The sequence below is a fragment of the Ambystoma mexicanum genome, chromosome 11, assembly GCF_040938575.1.
Source record: "Ambystoma mexicanum isolate Mex_15411 chromosome 11, UKY_AmexF1_1, whole genome shotgun sequence".
Lineage (NCBI taxonomy): Eukaryota > Metazoa > Chordata > Amphibia > Caudata > Ambystomatidae > Ambystoma > Ambystoma mexicanum.
This window is the reverse complement of record NC_090934.1, coordinates 837440605-837461696: the sequence shown is the minus strand read 5'-3', so window position 1 is coordinate 837461696 and position 21092 is coordinate 837440605. Positions and strand designations below refer to the sequence as shown.

Sequence of the window (21092 nt, the reverse complement as noted above, 5' to 3'; positions counted from 1 at the left end):
AATGCTTATGTATTTTAGGTAAGCAGTAGAAAGCCGTAGAAAGCCGGGGTCACTGGGTGTTTATTCACCAAAAATAGTTTTTCTTCATCATTTATCCACCCTTGATCAGCCGCGTGTGTCATAAGGCTGGCAGTTTCTTCCATGATTTTTATAGTCGGGTTAGTTGGAATAGGTTTATGTACTGATAGATCAGATAGTTGTTTATTGACCTCTGCATCATAAAGATCGGATCCCCATAAAACGATACCCCCGCCTTTGTCAGCCGGTTTTATTATAAATAGAGGATTGGATTCCACATTTTTCAAATCCAGTTGTTCTGCTTTTGAAAGATTGTTAATGTGTCTGTTCTTGTTAGTACACAGAAATTTCATTTCTCTTAATATTTTGTTTTCAAAGACCAATATTTCAGGCAATACCATTGATTGTAGGGGGGTAAAGTTAGATGGTGGTTTTTTGCCCGATCTATTGTCATTATCTGGAACTGGATCATTTTTATCATGGAAGAAAAAGCGCAATCTGACAACACGAAAGGAATTTCTCATTTCAATTTCTGTTTGGAAAAGGTCAGCCCGTGATGCAGGGACAAAAGATAGCCCCTTGGACAGAAGTCTTATTTCATCGGGCAGTAGTGTGTGTTCACTTAAATTGAAAATCGGGGTTACCAAGTTGGTGGGGGGATCCATTGGCGGGTACGCATCCCATGGTTGCCCCATTGTCTGTTTCTTCCCCGATTTCCCCGCCGTTGAAAAAACTGCTGTTGTCCTCTTTGCGGTTGGATAGTGCCGCTTGCATTAGGAGCATTTGTGAAGCTGTCTGAGTCACTGCTGTTAGAGGAGTTGGAAAAAGTTACCCACTTATTGTTTCTTTGAGATCTTGTTTGTGGCTGTCCACTCCAGTTGTTCTGATTAGGATTTTGTTGTTGGAAAAAACCGGGGACTAAATACGGATATGTAATTTCCTCTTTGTAGTTAGCAATATCCTTCTTTAGTTTCCAGATTTTTTTGTCTAATGTCAATGTTTGAAATTTAGACATCTCTGTATTCATTTTTTCTAAAGCGGACTTTACCTCAGGGATGCTTGAGTCAGCTATGATCTTTTTTTCTAAGGTGTCAATTTCTCCTTGCTGTTTTTTGCTCTATTCTTCTGCTGTCTCCATAACCAAAATAACCCAGTCACGGGAGCATGTGTTGCCTACGCCGCTGAATCCTTTCATAAATTTAGGATTGTCCAAAAATACTCTAGGAATATTTTTCACCTGTAAGCCCTCGGGTATGACCCCGGCTTTTAGGTACTCAATCATTAGTTGTCCATGTGATTGGGTGCGTATCAATTTTTTTGTTTTTTGCGCAAGGAGGTCTAAATCGTTTGCATTATTTGGTTGGGCAACAGAGGGTCCCGCGACTGGGGTATCTAGAATGGAGGGAAATACGATGCATTTTTTGAAAATATCTTCTGTAAATGAGAGGATATGTACTTTTTCCATTTTAATTTTTGGAGGATGCTCGACCAACCACACGGGTTGTCCATTTAGTTTCTGCCCTCACGCATATAGCGCATTAGAAAGCTATCATTCTATAGCTTCCACTGTTCTTGTGTCTTGCAGCACATTACTTCGCTAACGCGCTTACACCTGGTACACATTTTTTCTACATTGCCGGGACGCAGCACACCAGCATTGCGGGACGCCTCGCTTCAGACCATTACATTGCTGATTTCAGCAGCCTGATGGCAATGGAAGGTATGAATAGTTAGTTTGATCTCCGTTACATCATATGGGACTTCTTTTAGCCATCTGATAACATGTTTGTGTGCACTGGATGCATTTTATTCCCTCTCCCATCTAGCCATTGATGGCCACGTTCGGCATATTTTGCCTTCTGAGAGATGCACAAAGCAACTTTCGACTTCGCCAGACTTATCCAGAATGCCTCACTAAAAGTTTCATCTTAAGGTACTAGGCTAAGTAATCTAGACCTGTGTAAATATTAGAACAACAGTAGTAACATAAGTTCTCCAATGTAATAATGTAAGATGTGTTATCACATCTAGAGGTATATACAACACTAATAAGGTAAAATGAATGAATTTCTTTGCCATTCAAAATAATTCTGATAGACATAGATGTGACTAACCACAGAGATGTCTTGGGTGCACACTGATCAATATATGACAGGGCTGGTCATAGTAATATTGATAAAGGCATTTTCACGAATGCAACCCGAAATATAGCTAGTTTTTAATTTATATGTTTATTTTGTCCCTAGAGAGACAGCATTAGACATCTCAGATCCACCACGAAGAACATGATGCTTGGGTCACTACTATCGCCTCCATGTGTCCTGATGAAAGCCTTATCTGGTCCAACATTCATCTAATGGACAGCAGTCATCCATGAAATTCTAAAGGACTGTATTTTTCTCATAAGGCTGGAAACAGAGCCATCCTGTCGACACATCCCTTAGATGGGCCTATGCCCACATATTGTCCCAATTGGTACTTTGGCAATATCATCAGTATGTTATGTCTATGTTGTGAAGTCACCTTTGCCACTACAACCATCACCTTTTGAAAGAGAATAGGTTTGATGTACAATGGGAATCAAGCAAGCAGATTCCTACAAGTGTTTTCACATGAATTGTTCTTTTCCTTAAACAGGATTGTGATTTTTCTCTCTGTTTTTGTCTTGTGTTCTTTTAACAATTGGACTTATCAAGCTCAATTTTTTATGTAGAAAAATAAAACCGTATATATGTTTTCTTTTACTAAATACTAGCTTACGTGCATATCTTGTTATATTTGTTTCAATACAAGATCGTGATTTATTTGTGCCTTATTCTCATCTACATCACTAGCCCGATAGTGTGACACCAACAGGTAGCTTGTTTTGGGAAACCTTCTTGTTCACCCGGTATTGTTTCAGGGCCTGGTCTTCCGTACGGGATAGGGAATATATTCGACCACAAGGTATGACAGCATCTGGAATGAGGTCGATGGGGCAGTCATACGACCGGTGTGGTGGGAGATGTTCAGCTCGTTTTTGATCAAAAACGTCAAGATAATCCTGGTACTCTATAGGAATACCGGAAACAGTGGCCCCCACAACGTGGCCTTGCGATTCGCAATCCATGGCTTGCTCGTCTTTGAGCTGGGAATGGGCCAATGCACCTAATACCTGCGAAGGAGAGGTCACCGGATCAGTGGTCACCAGGCAGTGATTTTGCCAATAGTCGGACTCAAAAAACAATTTACCATGTGCCCAGTCAATGACAGGATTATGAATTCGTAGCCATGGGAGACCCAGTATAAGCCCGAATTGTGGGGTAGTAATCAGGTCAAATGAAAGGGTTTCTCTATGTGTTTCCTGTATGACTAGAGTCAAAGGTGCGGTTTGTTGTTTTATTGGACCTGATATGAGTGAAGACCCATCAACAGCTTGCACAGGTTCCGGTCGCTGCTTGTTTAATAGAGGAAGATTGAGAGAAGCGGCCAATGTTATGTCTACATAGTTACCCGTAGCCCCAGAGTCGATGACTAAGCGTACTTGGTGATGAGTGCTGTCTACTGAAATCAGAAGGGCCTGAATATGCAAGGGACCGACGAGTCCTGAGACTGTTTCCGAGGAGGGGAGAGAAGGTGAACCCGTCCAATCCCCCTCATTTAGGTATGGGCTCTCTGAAAAACCGATGACTTAGGTTTGGGGCGTCGGGGGCATTCTCTGACATAGTGGCCATTCAGGCCGCAATAGAAACATGCATTGGAGGACCTATGTCGCTCTCTTTCTGAGGCTTTAATAGGACTGCGAATACCACCTATTTGCATGGGTTCGCCCCGAGTATTGTTGGTTGGCAGGCTGGCTGAGAAGGGCACAGACTTCCCAGTCTCGTGTCTTCTCTCGGCCCTTCGGGCATCCACTTGTAGGGATAAATCCACAAGTTCGGGGTATTGGTCTGGTAAGGATGGTATTACAGCTAATGCATCTTTCATAGCATCATTGAGACCACGATAAAACACCACAGCCTTTTTGTTTTCTGGCCATGCTGTCTCTACCGACAACTAGTTGAAACAAGTAATATAGTCAACCAGTGTTGTCTTACCCTTGCTCAATTCAAGCAGTTCTAAGTCCCGAGCCTGTGCTTTATGCCTGGTATCAAAAACCCTGGTCATTTCCGTGATCAATAGGTCAAAATCATATAGCACATGACTATTGGTCTCGAGTAATGGGTTGGCCCAGGCGGCAGCTATTCCCCCCAAGTGTGAAAGTGTAAAAGCTGCCTTCGTAGTGGAGTCTGGGAAGGCCTGTGGGCGACACAGGAAGTGGAGCTTACACTGATTTATGAAGGTTCAGAACTTCCGGGGATCGCCCTGAAACTTCTCGGGAGGGGCCAAGGGAAAAGCAGTCGGGACATAGACAGGCGTACGGTTTGGAGCAGGAACAGGTGGGGCCCCCTGGGGGGGGGCATCCCCGAACTCGGGGTCAGGGGGAAGCGCATGACGTTCGCTCTGTATCGTGTCCCACCGTTGATGGATGGCAGCTGTGGCGGCTGACATGTCTGCTCTAAGAACTGTGATGGCTTGGACCAAAGCAGCCATCTGATCCCCGGCAGCGGTATCCATAGTCAAGGCAGAAAGGCTTCTCAGTCTGTCACGCCGAGATTACTGCGATGTCTATGGACACCTCCGTCCCCAAGCACCGGTCAGGGAGAAATCAAAGAATGCTCCCTAACCAGTTATTGAGACCACAGGTGCACAAGAGGCAGGAGCGCACGTACCAGGTAGCTGCAAGGGAAGCAGGTTAGGAAATCGTGAATACAAGGTCAATAATCACAAAGGGCAATAGTAGGAAGGAAGTAAGAACAGCACCTACCAATGTTGCAGTGTGAGGAGGGAGCGGGTAGTCCCCAGGTGCTGGAGAATAATAGAACACCCAGAGGAGGACGGGTAACCTGGTTCCCCTTGATGGAAGCGCCTGAAGTAGTGCTCAGCGTTCAAAGGACAGAGTCCACAAAAGCAGAACGGAATCCAGAGGCAGTCCTAAGTCCGTGAGCCAAAATTCCAAAATCCTAAGGAGCAAAAGTTCCAAAACACCAATTCTGAGGTACAAGCGAAGGCAGTCCAGTAACACGAAGCACGAGGTCAAAAAATCCAAGAAAACAGAGTTCCAAGCAACAAATCCAAGGGAAAAAACGAAAGCAGTCCAATTCCAGAAACTCAAGGTCTAATAGCCAGAAGAACGGGATCCAAGCAAAACGAAACGCCACTCGAACACTGTTGAACAGCTGAGAAGCGGAGTAGTCCGTGATCAGTGTTCCTTTATGCCGGAGACCAGATAATGTGACTGCATCTCCATCAGGTCACATGGGCGGCATGGCGTGTCACGTGATACAGAGGAGCAGGAAGCGGCAACGGGATTCGTTGGGCAAAATCTCCTAGTATCACGTGACCGGTATCAGATGACACGTGACCAGGAAGTGGTGCCGGCGTTTCATGATGCACCCCATCGCCATCTGGGCCACAATCGCCAGGAGCCTGATTGATGTTTTCTCAGCGCGGAACTCCGCGCGTGGTGGATTTTGGAGATGCAAATCCGCATGGAACGTCTGGAGCAGGTATCAGGCCGGGTGGTCTGGATTGTACGTATGGGTCGTGTGGGTGTCATGACAGATGCCTAGCCCTAAGGTGGTCAGTCTCTAGGTCCCACGGGACCACCGGACATGACGACACAGGGACCCCTAATGCAGGTTGTTACTCCTTTAGTGGACCAGAAGGCAGGACGTACTTCAATCTTCTTTGCAGAGGCGTGAGCCTGGGAGTCCCATATTTAAGTTCATGGAGTGTCGGGAGTGTAGGGATTGTGAGGAGGAAACAAGTATCAATGGATTACTCCTCCGGATGTTCCCTGCAACCGTGTCACAGGTCAGCAGTACCCAAGGTATGAGGCAAGATACTAAGGGAAGAGTGTAATCATGACAAGGATTCAAACTCAGATTGAAGTAGTGTACGGGCAGGAAAGTACCAAGACAAATCATAAAATGATAGAATCCAGGGACAGGCAGCAGGTCGGAATTCCAGGCAGGCAGTATACTAGACAAAACGTAAACCGAAAAAATCCAGGGGCAGGCAGTAGGTCGTAAATACAGGCGGGCAAAAGACAAGACCAACGTAGACAAAAGCAATCCAGGGACAGGCAGCAGGTCAGAATTCCAGTCGGGCAAGACGAGGCAGACAAGGGTTAAACAGGTCGTAGATCCGTGAGACGTAAGCTATGAGTAATCATAAGTATGCCAGTAACCTTCCGAAACAAAACGAAGCGATGAAACTCAATTAGGAGCACCGCGGCAAGTTTCGGGACTCCTTACATACTATCACGTGACACAAAACCACGCCGTGTACGTACGGAACGCTGTTGACGCCGACCCAGTTGCCATGGTAATCTGCAATGCTCCAGGACCCGCATCCTGGCTCTAAGAAAAACACATCGGGCCAGCGATCCCAAACCAGGTAAGAAGGCAATCTTGCTGTTAACCGCATGTACGGTCCTGGAAGCTTTTCTGATAGAACCAGGCAGGGGGGGTCACCGTCACATCAAAGGATGTATGGAGGGTTGGGCTCCCGAATCTGGGGCGTGTGCCCTCCTCCGAACAAGCGACAGTGTCGGACTCTCTGCGGCACGGATAAGCCATCGGCCGGTCCCCGACTGCGTTGGCATGGGCGCAAGTGGCTAGCAGCGACACAGAGAACCAGCGCCTCTGCCTGAGACCGAAATTGTGCCTTGGACTCCAAATAAAGAGACTGATTGCGCCCAAGCCTTCCAGAGACTACGCTCAGGACATCCTGAACACTGAGACGCCCTTTGAGGCGCACTTGATCCGCTAATAGATGCCTGGCCGGGTGGAAGGTAGAGCCCCTGGAACAAGGGCAAGTGCCTCCTCCCATCCCGTTGACAATATAAATACACCATAAAGCATAGAGACGCCACCACCACCCCAGAAGTGCGCAACGGATGCCTCAGCACAACGCCAAAGCCAGCCCCTGCCTGCAGAAAAAGTAACAGCCCACGCACCCCACAACGGGTTAGTACAGAGGGAAAAGCCCCCACAATAGGGGCGTGTGCCTCCTCTGTCACGACAATTGCTTCATGACCACTAAAAGCAAGTTAGTGAAATATGCATACACTCCGCTCCTCCCGAGCTCCGAACACGAAACTACAATGTCTACCAAAGCCTCAGAAACGGGAGCGGCAGCTACCAAGGGCGACAGCTGCCCTCCTGAGTGAAATCAAAAACATGGGGACAGCCTCGGCGGCAAAATTGATGGGATGACCCAGAGAGTGGATAACATCGAAGAGAGACTGGAGGGTGTTCAGAACAATCAAGCCTCAATAGATACCCTTGAAACCCAAATGGATCTTAGGATACGCAACATAGAGAAGAGGGAGGAGGAAATTTGTCTCAAGATAGATGATTTAGAAAATAGAAAAAGAAGAACCAACCTACGGTTTTTCGGAATACCGGAGCGTGATGGGGAAATGGAAGAGGACCTCAAACAAATGATACATGATATCATTAAAATCCTAGCAGCAGATGAGGACATCGACAAACCCAAAACTGGCCAGATTCCACCGATACCAGGACAGAGCAAGGATACTCACGAAAGCCAGGTCCGGGGGCCCCCTCACGCTGGGGGTGGGGGGGTGCAGATAACCATTTTTCAGGATCTATCCTCACTCACCCTGGCCCTGAGACGTCTCTGCAGTCCTCTAACAAAATGGCTCAAACAACAGGGCACGAGATACAGGAGGGGTTACCCCTTCTCCCTCACGTTCGAGCACGGAAGCAGAAAGATACAGCTGCGATCTGAAGAAGAGATCAGAGACTGCATCGCAGACCTTCTCGGAACAGGCCCAAGAGAAGGAGCAAGAGAGGAGCCAGAGCAGAATAAAGCGAGATGGGAGCTCCAGGGCCCAAGGAGGAAAAGAGTCAAGGGATCAAGGAAGTACAGGCGGCCAAACGATACACCAGAGGGCAACAAATGATAACACTCCCCTCCATCTCGAATCTCTGCAACGGTTGTCTGAATGATGCCGCACAGTCTTCTGTTAACACTTCGGCACCCCGTGCGCCCCTGGTGTGGGGCTTGACCGAGACAGGGACCTGCGCCAGAACGCGCAGGGGGGGGGAAACAGTCGGCTGACGAGGAACCATGAAACCGCATGTATCAGCATGTATCAGCATTCGTTTTACGTATAAGTTATTGTTTGGAATTTAAGTGTTGGGGAAGGGGGACGGGGGCTCAAAAACGTTATAACGGCAATAGTTGAGACAGGAACCGGGAAGTAACGGTCCCCACCGGTGGTCCGAAAATTGGACTGGCTACATACCACAGGTCCAATCCGGATGCCACTGAATCAAGATGTTGACCCTCATTGAAAAGGGGAAAGAGGAAGAAAGTGAACAGAGGGCAAGGGGTATCACAATGAATACCTCTAGAGGGAGGGCAGCTCACAACACCACAGCCTCAGCTAGTTAGGAGCATTTATCAGACAACTTCCAAGGCGGCAGTACCTAGTGACGGGCGACGGGACTCGACACCATCAAGAAAATCTACAAGTGGTTGACAGAAATGACAACAAACGACAGGCATGGCACAATTAAAGTCGGCACATTGAACGTTAAAGGGCTTAACTCCCCCCACCAAGAGGTGTCTGGTGTCCAGAGAGTTCAATAGAGCGAAGCTCGATATCCTTTTTCTGCAGGAAACCAGATACATTAGGGGTGAGAAGAGGAAGGTCTTATATGCCAACGTTGCCTCCGAATACTGGGGGTCAAGCCCACTTAAGAAAGCCGGAGTCGGCATCTTAATCAACAAAGAGCTCCGGTTCAAAACCCTTAAAACCTGGGCCGACGTAAGCGGCAGAGCGCTTGTGCTGGTCGGCAAAATACAGGGCACTATCATCACACTCGCATCCATATACGCCCCCAACTCGGGACAGTCCAGGTTCCTACAGCATACAGTCCCCAAAGTTATGATGGAAGCAGAAGGTATAATGATCCTGGGAGGAGATCTTAATAGGTGGATTGATCCAGAATGGGACAGACAAGCAGGCAACCCTCTAGCGGCCACCCCATCCGAATCCGGTCGCACACAGGTTGCAGACATGATGGAAGCCTATAAACTTAGACGCATGGCGACATATAAACCCGAGACGAACAGGTTTCACGTTCTTCTCTAAACCTCACGCTACGTTCACCAGAATCAACTACATATCTCACACCAGACCTCATTGAGGCAAAGTCTGAATCCAATATATCTTCTGTAACATGGTCGGACCACGATATGGTGATGACCACCATCAGTTGGTTGGCGCTCCCCAGAGAAACTCTAAGTGGCGATGCAACAAGACACTTTGTAAGGACTCAGTATTTCAAGACCAACTCAGGCAAGACATTGCCCAGTATTTCGAAGTAAACATTACAGGCGAGATTTCTGCGAATACAGTGTGGGAAGCCGGTAAAGCCACATGGAGAGGGATACTCATTAAAGAAGGAGCAGCAAAGAAAAGAGAACGCCTACTAATAGAAAATAGGCCCCAAAAAGAAATAACCCAGTTGGACCACATCGCCTAATCAGCTGGCCCTGATAGACCCCAAAAGATTGAGGAAGCCAACGACAAGAGAGATGAACTGCAGCGATTAGAAACCGACCGCATTGTGCGTAAACTTCAATATCTAAAGCAAAAACAATATGAAAAAGGAGATAAGGCTGATGCCTTACTTGCAGCAAGGCTCCAAGGGCAACGCAGAGAGCGATGGGTACCAACGATACGAAACAAAGAAGTACCCCACTGAACCAGCACCACCGACATACCAGAAGCCTTTGCCAGCTTCTACGAGAAGCTATACACCTCAAACGCCGCCCCACATCCGGAAGCGATAACGGAATACATGGACAAGATATCTCTCCCAAGCCAACCCTCAGACGTAACACAAGCTCTCGACGCCTCCATCACAGGAGAGGAAATAGAAGAGGCAATTAAAAGACCCTCAACAGGGAAAGCCCCCGGAAATGATGGCTACACGGCAGGGTTCTAGAAGACCTTTATGGGCGTTCTCCTCCCATTCATGGTTGAGCTCTTCAATAACATCCTCCAATCGGGCTCCGCCCCCGAATCCTTCTCAGAGGCGCTCATAACAGTCATACCCAAGGAAGGCACGGACCCCCAACTATGTGCATCATACCGCCTGATTTCCCTCCTGAACACGGATGCCAAAATTTAGACGAGAGTCATCACCTTGCGGCTCGAGTCACATATGCCCGCCATAATCCACAACGACCAAGTGGGATTCGCCCTCGGCAGACAGGGGGCAGACTCCACCCGGAAGACCCTTCACCTCATACACGAGGCCAAGAAAATGCCGAACTCGCCTGCTCTATTCTCGATTGACGCTGATAAGGCGTTCGACTAAGTCGAATGGCACTTCCTGGAAGCCACACTACAGAAAATAGTCCTGGGCTCTGTCCTCCGATGAGGAATTAAGGCTGTTTACACGGCGCCACAAGCTTCGGGTGCAGGGAACTCACAGTACTCTCGCTGGTTCTCACTTAGCAGAGGGAGTAGACAAGGTTGCCCTCTGTCTGCAATACTTTTTGCGCTGTCACTGGAACCACTGGCCCAAACGATTAGAACAAACAACAGTGTTGAGGGGTTGAGAGTGAATGGCAGAGAATGCAAGCTAGCCCTGTACACAGATGACATCCTGCTCCATGTGCAGAACCCGCTTTCATCGATTCCCCAAGCAATCCACCTGATAGAAGAATATGGTGCTCTGTCAGGCTTCAAAATGAATAGAACCAAATCCATCCTCTTCCCACTTCACGAACCCAACACGGACCAACGAATGAACCTCGAGCGTTTGGGTCTAATTATCGGCGACCCCACATTAAGGTATCCGGGGGACAACCTAACGAGAGACATCTCACACTTATATGAGGCTAACTTTCCGCAACTTCTAGATGCCCTCAAAGCGGACCTCGCCAAATGGAAGTCCGTCGCGATTTGCTGGATGGGTCGTCTGAATACCATCAAGATGGTGACCCTCCCACGCTCTCTATACCCCTTTCAGGTACTCCCCCCGTCCCAGTTCCAGTACAATTCTTCAAACAATTGAAAAAGGCAATAACTGAATTCTTATGGGAGGGAAAGAAGCCAAGAATACCGTATGAAACCCTCATATTACCGAAAGAGCAAGGAGGGGTAGGCCTTCCAGACATCGAGTGATATTACCAAGCGGCGCAACTAAGAATCCTTATCCCACACCTTAGAGACAGAAAGGATCTGCAATGGGTCCAACTGGACAATGACAACCTAACTCCCGCAACTCTACCAGAATGGCTATGGGTCCCCAGACCAAAGCTCATGAGAAGATTGCGCAACCACCCAATATTGAGGACAACATGGAACATATGGAAGGAAGGGAAAGGAATGACTGGCGTCACTACATGGCCTTCCCCCATGAGCCACCTCTGGTCCCCCGGAATCCGAGAAGAAATCCCTGAACACGCCAGATACCAAACCTGGTTTGATGCCGGCCTCAAAAGGGTCGGCCAGCTGTGGAGAAATGACAAATTCATACCAATAGCCGATCTAGAAGAAGCCCTCCAACTGCACCCGATCCCAATCTTCTTGTACCTGTGTTTGAAAGGTGTCCTATCCAAAAGAGAATGGAAAGACAAGACACGAAGAGAGCTTACGCCGTTCGAAAAAATCCTGGACACGACTATCACAAACAAGGGCCTGATAGCACTCATGTATAATCCTTGGTCTGCAAAGAACAAGCTCTGAGCCTCCGCCTCAAATAAAGATGGGAAAAGGACTTTGGCAGAGAGTTCGATCAACAAGCATGGGGCAGAATTTGTGAGACACCCTCCTGAATATCCATTGCGGCCCAATATAAACTGCATGCAATAAAGCTACTCCACAGATGGCAGTAGGACCCACACAGGCTTTCTAAAATGTACCAGACCACCAGCCCGAGATGCTGGCGACTATGCGTTATGGAAGCCAACTATTGGCACATGTGGTGGGGCTGCCCCAAAGTCTGTATATATTGGCAAGAGGTCCTAGGATGGATCGAACAGATAGACGGTATTGAACGGGTACCATCCCCTCTCCTGACTCTTTTCGGCCTGGAGCAAAAGGATGAGGAACTGATCAGGATAAAAGGATTGGCATCCCCATTGCTACTGGCAGCGCGAGCCTGCCTGGTCATCAAATGGAAATCCTCACACCTCCCAAGTAAAAAGGACTGGACAAAGATTGCAATGAACATTTATACAATGGAAAGAATCACTGCAGCCCTCCACGACAGGGCCCCTCGACACGAGGAAGTCTGGTGCCACTTTGCCAGCCAGTATATCACAGGCACAGATGGGAACAACCCACCACGCCAAAGTCCCTAGAAAGCATTGTGCCTCAATACGACCCAGCATCACCTGAACAATTTCATGCAAACCAGGCCTGTCGCAAACCCAGTCACAAACTCTGACCCCATATAGACCATCAACGACAATTGTCCCGTCGACCACTAAACAAGAGCAGAACCTACGCCAACAAACTGGAAGAATTAAAAGCTTTGATGTGGGGATGGAGGGGGGAGGGAGAGGGGTTGAAAAACGACATTCAACAGGAGGGGGGAAAGTTATTTGTTATTATACTGTTACTTTGATTTCACGTTCATATACCACTCAAGCAAAAATGCGCGTGTAATATGCGCAGTATATGTACGTTTCACCTTTATGTCAAAAACTAATAAAACTCAAATAAAAAAAATAAAAAAGAGAAATGTTTACTATTAATTCTGCAACTTTTTGTTTAGACAAATGTACGTGAATGGGTGCTACTTTCATCCCGCTGTCAGACACAAAGCAGCATTCATTTTAACATCCAAATTGTTTATAAAAGTATAGGCATTGAAAACGACTCACCTATTGCCTGAACACCTTCGTCCACGGTTGTAAGGAGTTGCAAGATATGCATGTACACATCAAGCCCTTCAGGGTTGTCCGAGCTGCGCACAAAATTAATGACACATTTATTCATTAAAGAGACATGAGGCCAGGTAACAAATGCTATATTAAAACAAATTATGCAAAAGTGGCTTTGCCCCATGTGTTTCATAAAAACTTTATTATAGAATGATTCATGCCTTACTCCTCTTACTCACCGCAGTATTTACAGTTATCACTGCTTAATTAATGGTACCCAATGATTCGACCAGCTGAAGGTTCAAAGTCAGAGCCTGGATCAATGCATGCCTGCCCTAGGTCAGAGGCGAGCTCTTAACCTGTCAACTATCACCGGAAATATATAAACAGAGTAGAATAGACATGGATTTTATACTGGAATTGTGAGTGGAGGTGAAGAGGTCTCCATTAAAGGAAGCAAAATGCATGGACACAGAGCGTGTGCATTTGTGTGGCTGACTGCCAGATCTCCCAATCTGCTGCACCACAACTTTTACAACACAAATCTTAGATAATAAGCAGAAATATAGTTGTAATGAAGAACTGTTAGAAGTTTGACAATACCAGGCATAGAATTGTGTAGATGAAAGCATGCAGGTTTCCTAGATAGTTAACCGCAAATACACAATATGAACAAACACCATATTTGCACATAAAAGTACATTTATCATGTAATTTAGCGTATAAGGAGCATTTATTTTGTTGTGAGGAGTCAGAAATGAGACACAGACAGGGATCCTATGATTGGGGTCATACACTTTTATTAAATCAAAAAGGGGTTGGAAAATGCCTCAGTAACCATAATCTAGGAGGTATTTCCATATCTCAACCAAAGCTAAGGGGTCTGTCCTTTGTCAAGATGTTCAAAGCATCAGTATGTCCTGTGTCCCAAATCCTATCCTGTCCCTCACACTCTAAAACTAACTCTAAGGTGCAAAGGATATTGTCTCTGGTTTTCAAAGGTTCAAATCCAACAAAAAGGTATAAATCCAACCAAAAGGTTCCAAGTGGACAATGTTCACAGTTCCAGGGAATGGCTCCCTTCCCTAGATTCCTTTTTACCAATACGAAAGGTTCAAATATAGAATAACCACATTTCTTGTAACCCTAGAGGATAACTCCCTCTGCCTGGTGTGTTCACAGTTCTAGGGGGTAATGGCTCCATTGCCCAGGTTTCTTTTCAAATACAAGACAGTTCAAAATCCAAAGGGCATGTGTCCTCTTTGGGATAATCTTTTCACTGTATTACAATTTGGGTGCGGGTCCCAGACTCGCAGGTCACCTGTTTGTTCACGGTTTCTCTTCACATTTAAGATACTTCAATGATCCTAAGGGCATATGTCTTACTTGGGATTCCTTTCTATTGTATGATTATTTGGGTGCAGGTATCAGACTCGCAGGTCACCTGGTATACTCCCCTGCCAGGCTCTTTTCCACATTTACAACAATTCAAACTCTCAAGGGCATGGATCTTCCTTGAGGTTCTCCTCTTACTGTAACTTTTTACACACATTTGACTTTGCCTGGTATACTCTCCTGCCAGGACTTATCCATGAAATATTTGCACAATGTTAGCTTATCGAGCCTTGTTTGCTAAAGTTCGTTTCAATATTAATTTCTTCTCTCACACATTGGGTCTCTGCCCCTTTTCCAAGACCATTCTTATTTATTTTGCTTTCTCTCCTGCGATATGGGTTTAGCCACCCGCAAGTAGCATGGTTCACAAATATGTTAATCTCTTCATAGGCTTCACTTTGCGTCTCTTGTGTTATTTTCATGAAACGGCACACCCTTTCAGGCAACCCCTTAACCCATCCGTCTTCCCTGGCTTACTGGGTAATTTAAGTTTCTCGCATTTGTCCACTTTTATTCCTTTCAATTTGCTGGCTCGGCATGCGTACTGTTAGCTGCTGCGCCTTCGCCATATCCTTCTCGACTGTGCCGGTTCCCGAAGTCTCACATTCTCGGGCGGCGGGCTTTCTGCATTCCTGCTTCTCTTTCCGCCATCAGGATTCGCCTCCACACCGCTTCCCATGGCGTACTTTCTCTCAGCGTCAGACCGGTGTCAGCACAAGTTGCAGCACAAGTCTCTGCAGCTCTCCCTCCTGTCTGTCAGCTCTGGCAGATTTAAATTTCCCATACAAAACTGCAATTATCCGTAGATAAGTTCACACCCTCCTATTGTTGATTCGTGCAATTCATGCGTAAAAACGCCACATAATTCCTTCCAAAGCAATAACCCTATTTAAGAGGTATATGTTCTAGACAAAAGACAGCATGTCAGAATTCATTTATTTTATTTATTTGATCATTCTATAATCATGGAAAACATTTACAAAGAAACACATCAAGTGTATTAATATCACATCTATTAAAAACCAATTCTCAAAGCACACATATTGTCAGACCAACAAAAAACTCACATCTTGCATATCATTCCTCACATACTCTTTCATCCCCATACATACAAACACCACTCGTACTTTGTGCAAAAATCGCAATCCTGATAATTCTGTTCTGTAACTCAGAACATCACATTTATTTGGGTTAGTACCTTAATTGCTCCAAGTGCCTAGTTAACAATATTTTAAGAATAAAAAACAGGGTAAATGTTCCAAGGTGGTTGCTCTTGAACACACATCAATTACCACATTTTCTCTATGTAAACCCAAGTTAGAGCCAACTCGGAGAGGAGTGGGCTCTATGGTGTTGTCGACTCGAGCTTCGGGCAACCAGATCGGCCTATACAATTTTTCATCTGGTGCACCTCATCAGGACATATATATTACAAACAACAAACAGTTCTTAATACAAAGAGAATTCAAGTTGGTGTCCAATGTTGAAAGGGTATTTTCTTTCGCTTTACAGGGTGTCAGGTTTCTGTAGACCAAGTGTGTTTCCCGGATAGCCACTTTTACCAATGAAGAAGGTCAAAAAAAGAAAAAGAAAAAAAGAGAGAGAGAGAGAGAACTAAGTTTACAATCCTTCTCTATAGTTTCCTTCATGCTTTCTTTTACATTTATCTTGGCTATTATGAATCTGACACGCTGCTTTGTCATAGCCATGCCCCCAATTACTCTAGGCATGTCCCAATTTCGGGTGAATCTACCCGTGTTTTTATCAGGTGAGGCAAAAATGCTCTTCCTGAAATTCCTGGAAGAAAAATGACTGCCTCCCATAGGACGTCATCCAACCCCCACCACTCTCCCAAAAGGGATTACAGCAAACAAACTTCAGTTAGAGTCAAGAAAGATCAGCAATGAAAAGTCAGATAAAAGAATGAAAAAACAACAAATGAAGAAATCAAAAGCAACCCCTCACACTCTTGACCCGACCCATAGATGGCCCAGGGATCAAAGAGTGTAGGTGAAATATACTATTCCACAAATTGACAGCCATGAAATATGTGATGGCACATCATATTGGATGACCAAAAACTATGCTCTCTCACCAAAGGTATGTTGGCTTCAAATCTAGTGTCTTCGTGCAGTATTAGCAGGGCTGCGCCAAGGACAAAGTTCCTTCTTGGTTACGATGTTGTTATATCTTCAAATACAGATATATATATATACATCCTGTCAGGACATTGTTATCTGAATTGTTACAATTATCATGGTTCTAATCCAGGCAATTGTGCCCTAATATAACGATGTGTCACGGAGCCAACCTTCTTAATGCAACTACATCATGATTTACCTTGCAGTTGTTTCCCTTTTTCCACCAAAGTATTGTTTTCTCCCAGCCAGATTTAATACGGGCCAGTTGGCTCAGGGGAATAGGGCCATCTGCAACCACTAAAAATGAGAAAAGAGACCAAAGAAGGGAAGCCAATTAACAGAAGGGATTTGAAATGCCAGAGAAATCGGCAGAATTAAATGAGGTATACTGAAGCACGTTGGAAGGGCAATAATAAAGGCACACCCCAACTCGGGTTTCAGTCTGCCAGATTCATTGAACAATGTAGGTACCAGCCCACTGTGAGAGGGCTGGACCAATGGAGCATTTGGAACTGCCCCACCGGCCGTATGTGCCTACCGCAGGGTGCGAGGCCCCCAGGGACACAGCAAACCGGTTGCTGCCTCCCGAGGGGACCCACCACCGCGGCAGCCGCGGCACACAGTCGGGGCTGTGGGAAGAAAACCTTGCGCCAGGGGATAAGATCCACTGCAGCACGCTCGCCATCAGTACAAATCCCATTCATATAAAACCCATTTGCTGGCCGGAAAGTGGTGTCATCCCGCTCTTACCTCGTACAATTGCTTGTATATTGACATGCCGTGTGGGATTCAAGTTCCTCTGTGTTCCACTGCTGCTAGATTCCGCGTCTGACGTCGGGCCACCATTTACGCGTGTTCAGAGCGAGACCACGCCTCCATGTGTCATTATACACTAAACACCGCTTAGGGGCGGGAACTTTGCCTGACAACGGTGCGAATAGGCGCCGCTAACAAGGCACAGACCAGGTCCTTCCCTCTCTAGTCCATTTTGTAAAGAGCCCTGCGAGGTAAGTGCGTGCAGGCACCCAGGAGGTGCCCATCAGGGGGTGTGGCGAAAAGTAACAAGCCCACAGTTGGTGATGGTGGTGCTAATACAAGAAAAGATGAAAGTGCCTTGAGAAAGCTGTGAATTTGCACACGGTACTGGTGTGAGCCAAAGAAAATATCCAAATTAACTGAAAGAGAGTTCAAAGTACATTTCTGAAAGAACACTGCTGAGAAAACACATGGGGGCACCCTAAGGGAATGAGATCTAATAATGAAAAAGTAACATATATGTTTAAATATGTAAACTTTACTCAAAAAGCCCACTGATCTAATACTGGCTAGGGAGAGTCTGCCATGTACTTAAAGGTCGACCACTCTCGCACACCCCGGGAGAACCCCAGAGATTCTGGTCCCGGCCAGAGCACAAACATACATACGTGTGAGGTCTACCAAAAAACATAACGATCGTACTAGGCGTACTTTCTGGCAGCATTCAGACCGGTGTCAGCACAAGGTGCAGCACAAGTCTCTGCAGCTCTCCCTCCTGTCTATCAGCTCTGGCAGATTTACATTTCCCGGTATGATTGAACAACTTCCAAAGTCTGCAAATGCACAACTGACCTAAACAGTCTTCTTTGTTGGTACATTCCTGCATCGAGCCTGGCTAAGAAGAAATAGGCTAGCAAGACTAATGTTGTAAATGGCTGTGATCTATAATGCCAACAGTATGAAATAATTGTGCCATTTAAAGACGCAAGTTTTGCTTCACCAGCTGTTTTCAATGGCGTTGGGCACTGTGTTTTATTTCCCCTTGTCCTAAACCTGTTTTTCTATCCTGGTCACCCGGGATGTGGCAAATTGATCATTCTTGCTCATGTTTTGAACTTTGTAGTTGCTAACATGGCGCACAGAATGAAATGGCTCAATGGTGTGCCGGCATGAGTACCTCACAACTTTATCCTATTATGATTTTAATACTTAGCAGGCATTTTAGAGTTGTTTTTAAATGTTTTATCCTGGCGATTAATGTATGATGAAATTTTTATTGTGCACATTTAATGAAATTGTTTCAGATGTACTTTTATGGCTTAATGCCAAATAAAGTATAAACAACAAACCGCGCTTTTAATCATGTAATACAACATCTGGCATGTTCCGGTTGGGAAGTCTTGTCAAAAAACTGTTCATTACATGTTTTGCTTGCAAAACAGACAAATACCAGTTAATTACTTGAAGATAATTGGAAGTCCAAAAGTTTTGAATGTTGAAGCTTATGCCTTGGGGTGCTCATAAAACTAAAACTGCAAAACTAAAGCTTAAAGTCGAATGCGGGCCTTGCATTAAATGACGTGCCAATAAACTGACTTACATTGTTATACAGTAATGATCATTGATATTTTGAATATTTGTCGCACTATGCATCTTTTACCACCATACGACGGCAAGTAGTCTTTGAAACATTTTCTCCCCCCCCCCCCTTCATATTGCCTCTTCACAGGACAGCACTAGATTCAAACTGCACTGCTCATGCACAAGGTTTTGGCTACACCAAACATGGAACATCAAACTGTCTTGCCCAGTAGACATGGAATGCCACCATCAAGATGGGCTTGGAGCATGGTGATGTACCATGCTGTGGTTAAGCTTATGTAGGCTTGTAAAGGCTTCATGGGCCCAGCGCTGGTATTGTCGAATTTTGACCACATGACTTAGAAAAGGGAGCAGTCTGGCAACGGGGCTCAACCATCTGTTTTTTTATGAGAACTATTATTCTCTAAATGACTGCTAATGGCATACAGTTAACAAAATAATTCTTTTATGAGGTGTACAAACTACCATTTTCCTTCTTAAACGAAGGGACGTTCAACTAGACTCAGGAAACATTGAAAAGTATGTCACAGAATAGCCACATCTAAACACTCTTGAGCAATGTATCATAATGGTACGAGGGAGATTATTGCTGAAGCACTTTTCACTCTTACGCAGACCCCTCCTGTGGCTCCTGTAACCTTTTTTCTGGTGGGGACACGTCACCGATTCTTCCCAGGGTGTTGGTCTCACTCGCTCTTGTCGAACGCTCTTCGCGTCTCTCTCCAGTTCCCGCTGCACTGCGCTGGCTCTGTGGGTTTCTTGGCCTTTCCAGGTCTGCGTAGTTGAAGGACCGCACGGTCCACCTCTCGGAGCTCACATCACAGTCAGCCTTCTCTCCAGCTTCTGCACAGGTCGGGTCTCTGACTACGGAGTGCTCTGCTGACCATTCCAGGGTGTCCTCACAACCGAGGACCAGCTCCTCCTGCTCACATCCTGGTACCCAGGTTTGAATCTCCAGGGGCTGACAGGCTGCATGCAGGTTTCTCTCTTCATCAAGACCATTCTTGTTGTGTATGTCCTGTAGCTGGGTCCTCCCCATAGGAGTGCCATAATAATTAGTTTGTATCAATGGAATATTCTTCCTGTCTCCTTGGGGCCAACTCTTCTCAGTACTGTCTAGACTTGGAAAAGGAGTAGTTTGCATCACTCATTCAATCTTACTCTTCTCAGTACTTTTGGGAGATCACTTAACACTCTGTATTTTCCTCCTCGTCTTGGAGTATTAAGCCTTAAATGAGGAAAGGAAGGAATATTGCAGTAACAAACAGTAGTGCTTTCAGGTTGGTTATTGCAGGACGGCAGGAATGTTATGGTCTCAAAGGCAAGGGGGTCATGGAGTTCCATCACGGAACATAGTCTGTGTCCCCGTGAGGGGAGTCTCTCCCTTGGGGGATTGTTGCATAGCAGGTTCACCTCCAGGGAAGGGCTCCCCTCTGAAGAGAAGTGACGAGATCCAGTGAATCGTTACAATATATATTAACAGGTTGGGCTCTCCCTGTACTCTACATATGCTTAAGCTCACTCTTTCTGCTCAAAAGTAAGCCATGCCCTGGTTGGCCTCAGAGGTCCGTTATTGTTTCATGTTCAATCCGCAGGGGTGGACTGGGAAACAAACGTGGACAGGTAAATGTTTTTCAAAGTGCCCCATTTTACAATGTGCAAGCGCATGTAACAAGCAAAACCTACCCCTTTAAGTAGGGTACGGGGCACTCTTCCACAAGAAAATCTGAAAACATGCACCAAAATAGTGAACATTAAATCATATTAGTTGCTATGTAGGGATTTAAAAGGTAGGTAAACACACAAAAAGGATATGGGGAATGAGGAGGGATGGACCGAGGGAGGTAGGGTGCATGGGAGAGAGAGTAAGATTTAGGGGACCACACAAGGGAGGCCCATGGTGCAAAAGCACACTGAGAAACCGCCAGAGTTACCAGTATCCATGGCCACCATTGATGATCCTGCTCTGACCTTGAAACCATAATCTTTTAGATGGAATGAAAGAAACAGCTATAACTAAGCGGTCTGCACTGCACACGAAGGGATCATGATATATGCAGAATAATGTATATAAAAAGGCAAATAAAAACACTGTTGAAGAAAGAGGAGAGTGATTCCCCCACATCTCCTTCCATGCCGTAGGACTGGTGTACTAGTTTATGCAAACCCTAGATGAGAAAGTAAAAGCATTAAAGCAGATACCACTAAGAAACTGCA

The 21092-nt window shown here is 45.9% G+C and overlaps 1 protein-coding gene across 3 annotated transcripts in view; it reads right to left on the bottom strand.

Annotated features, from left to right (window-relative positions):
- SAAL1 (serum amyloid A like 1) overlaps positions 1 to 21092 on the bottom strand; it is an 887265-nt gene that overhangs the window by 373186 nt on the left and 492987 nt on the right. For all 3 annotated transcript variants that reach the window (XM_069623790.1, XM_069623789.1, XM_069623791.1), the window contains one exon: positions 12982 to 13064. In XM_069623790.1, coding sequence (XP_069479891.1) covers positions 12982 to 13064 — 83 coding nt within the window. The remainder of the gene's footprint in view (positions 1 to 12981; positions 13065 to 21092) is intronic.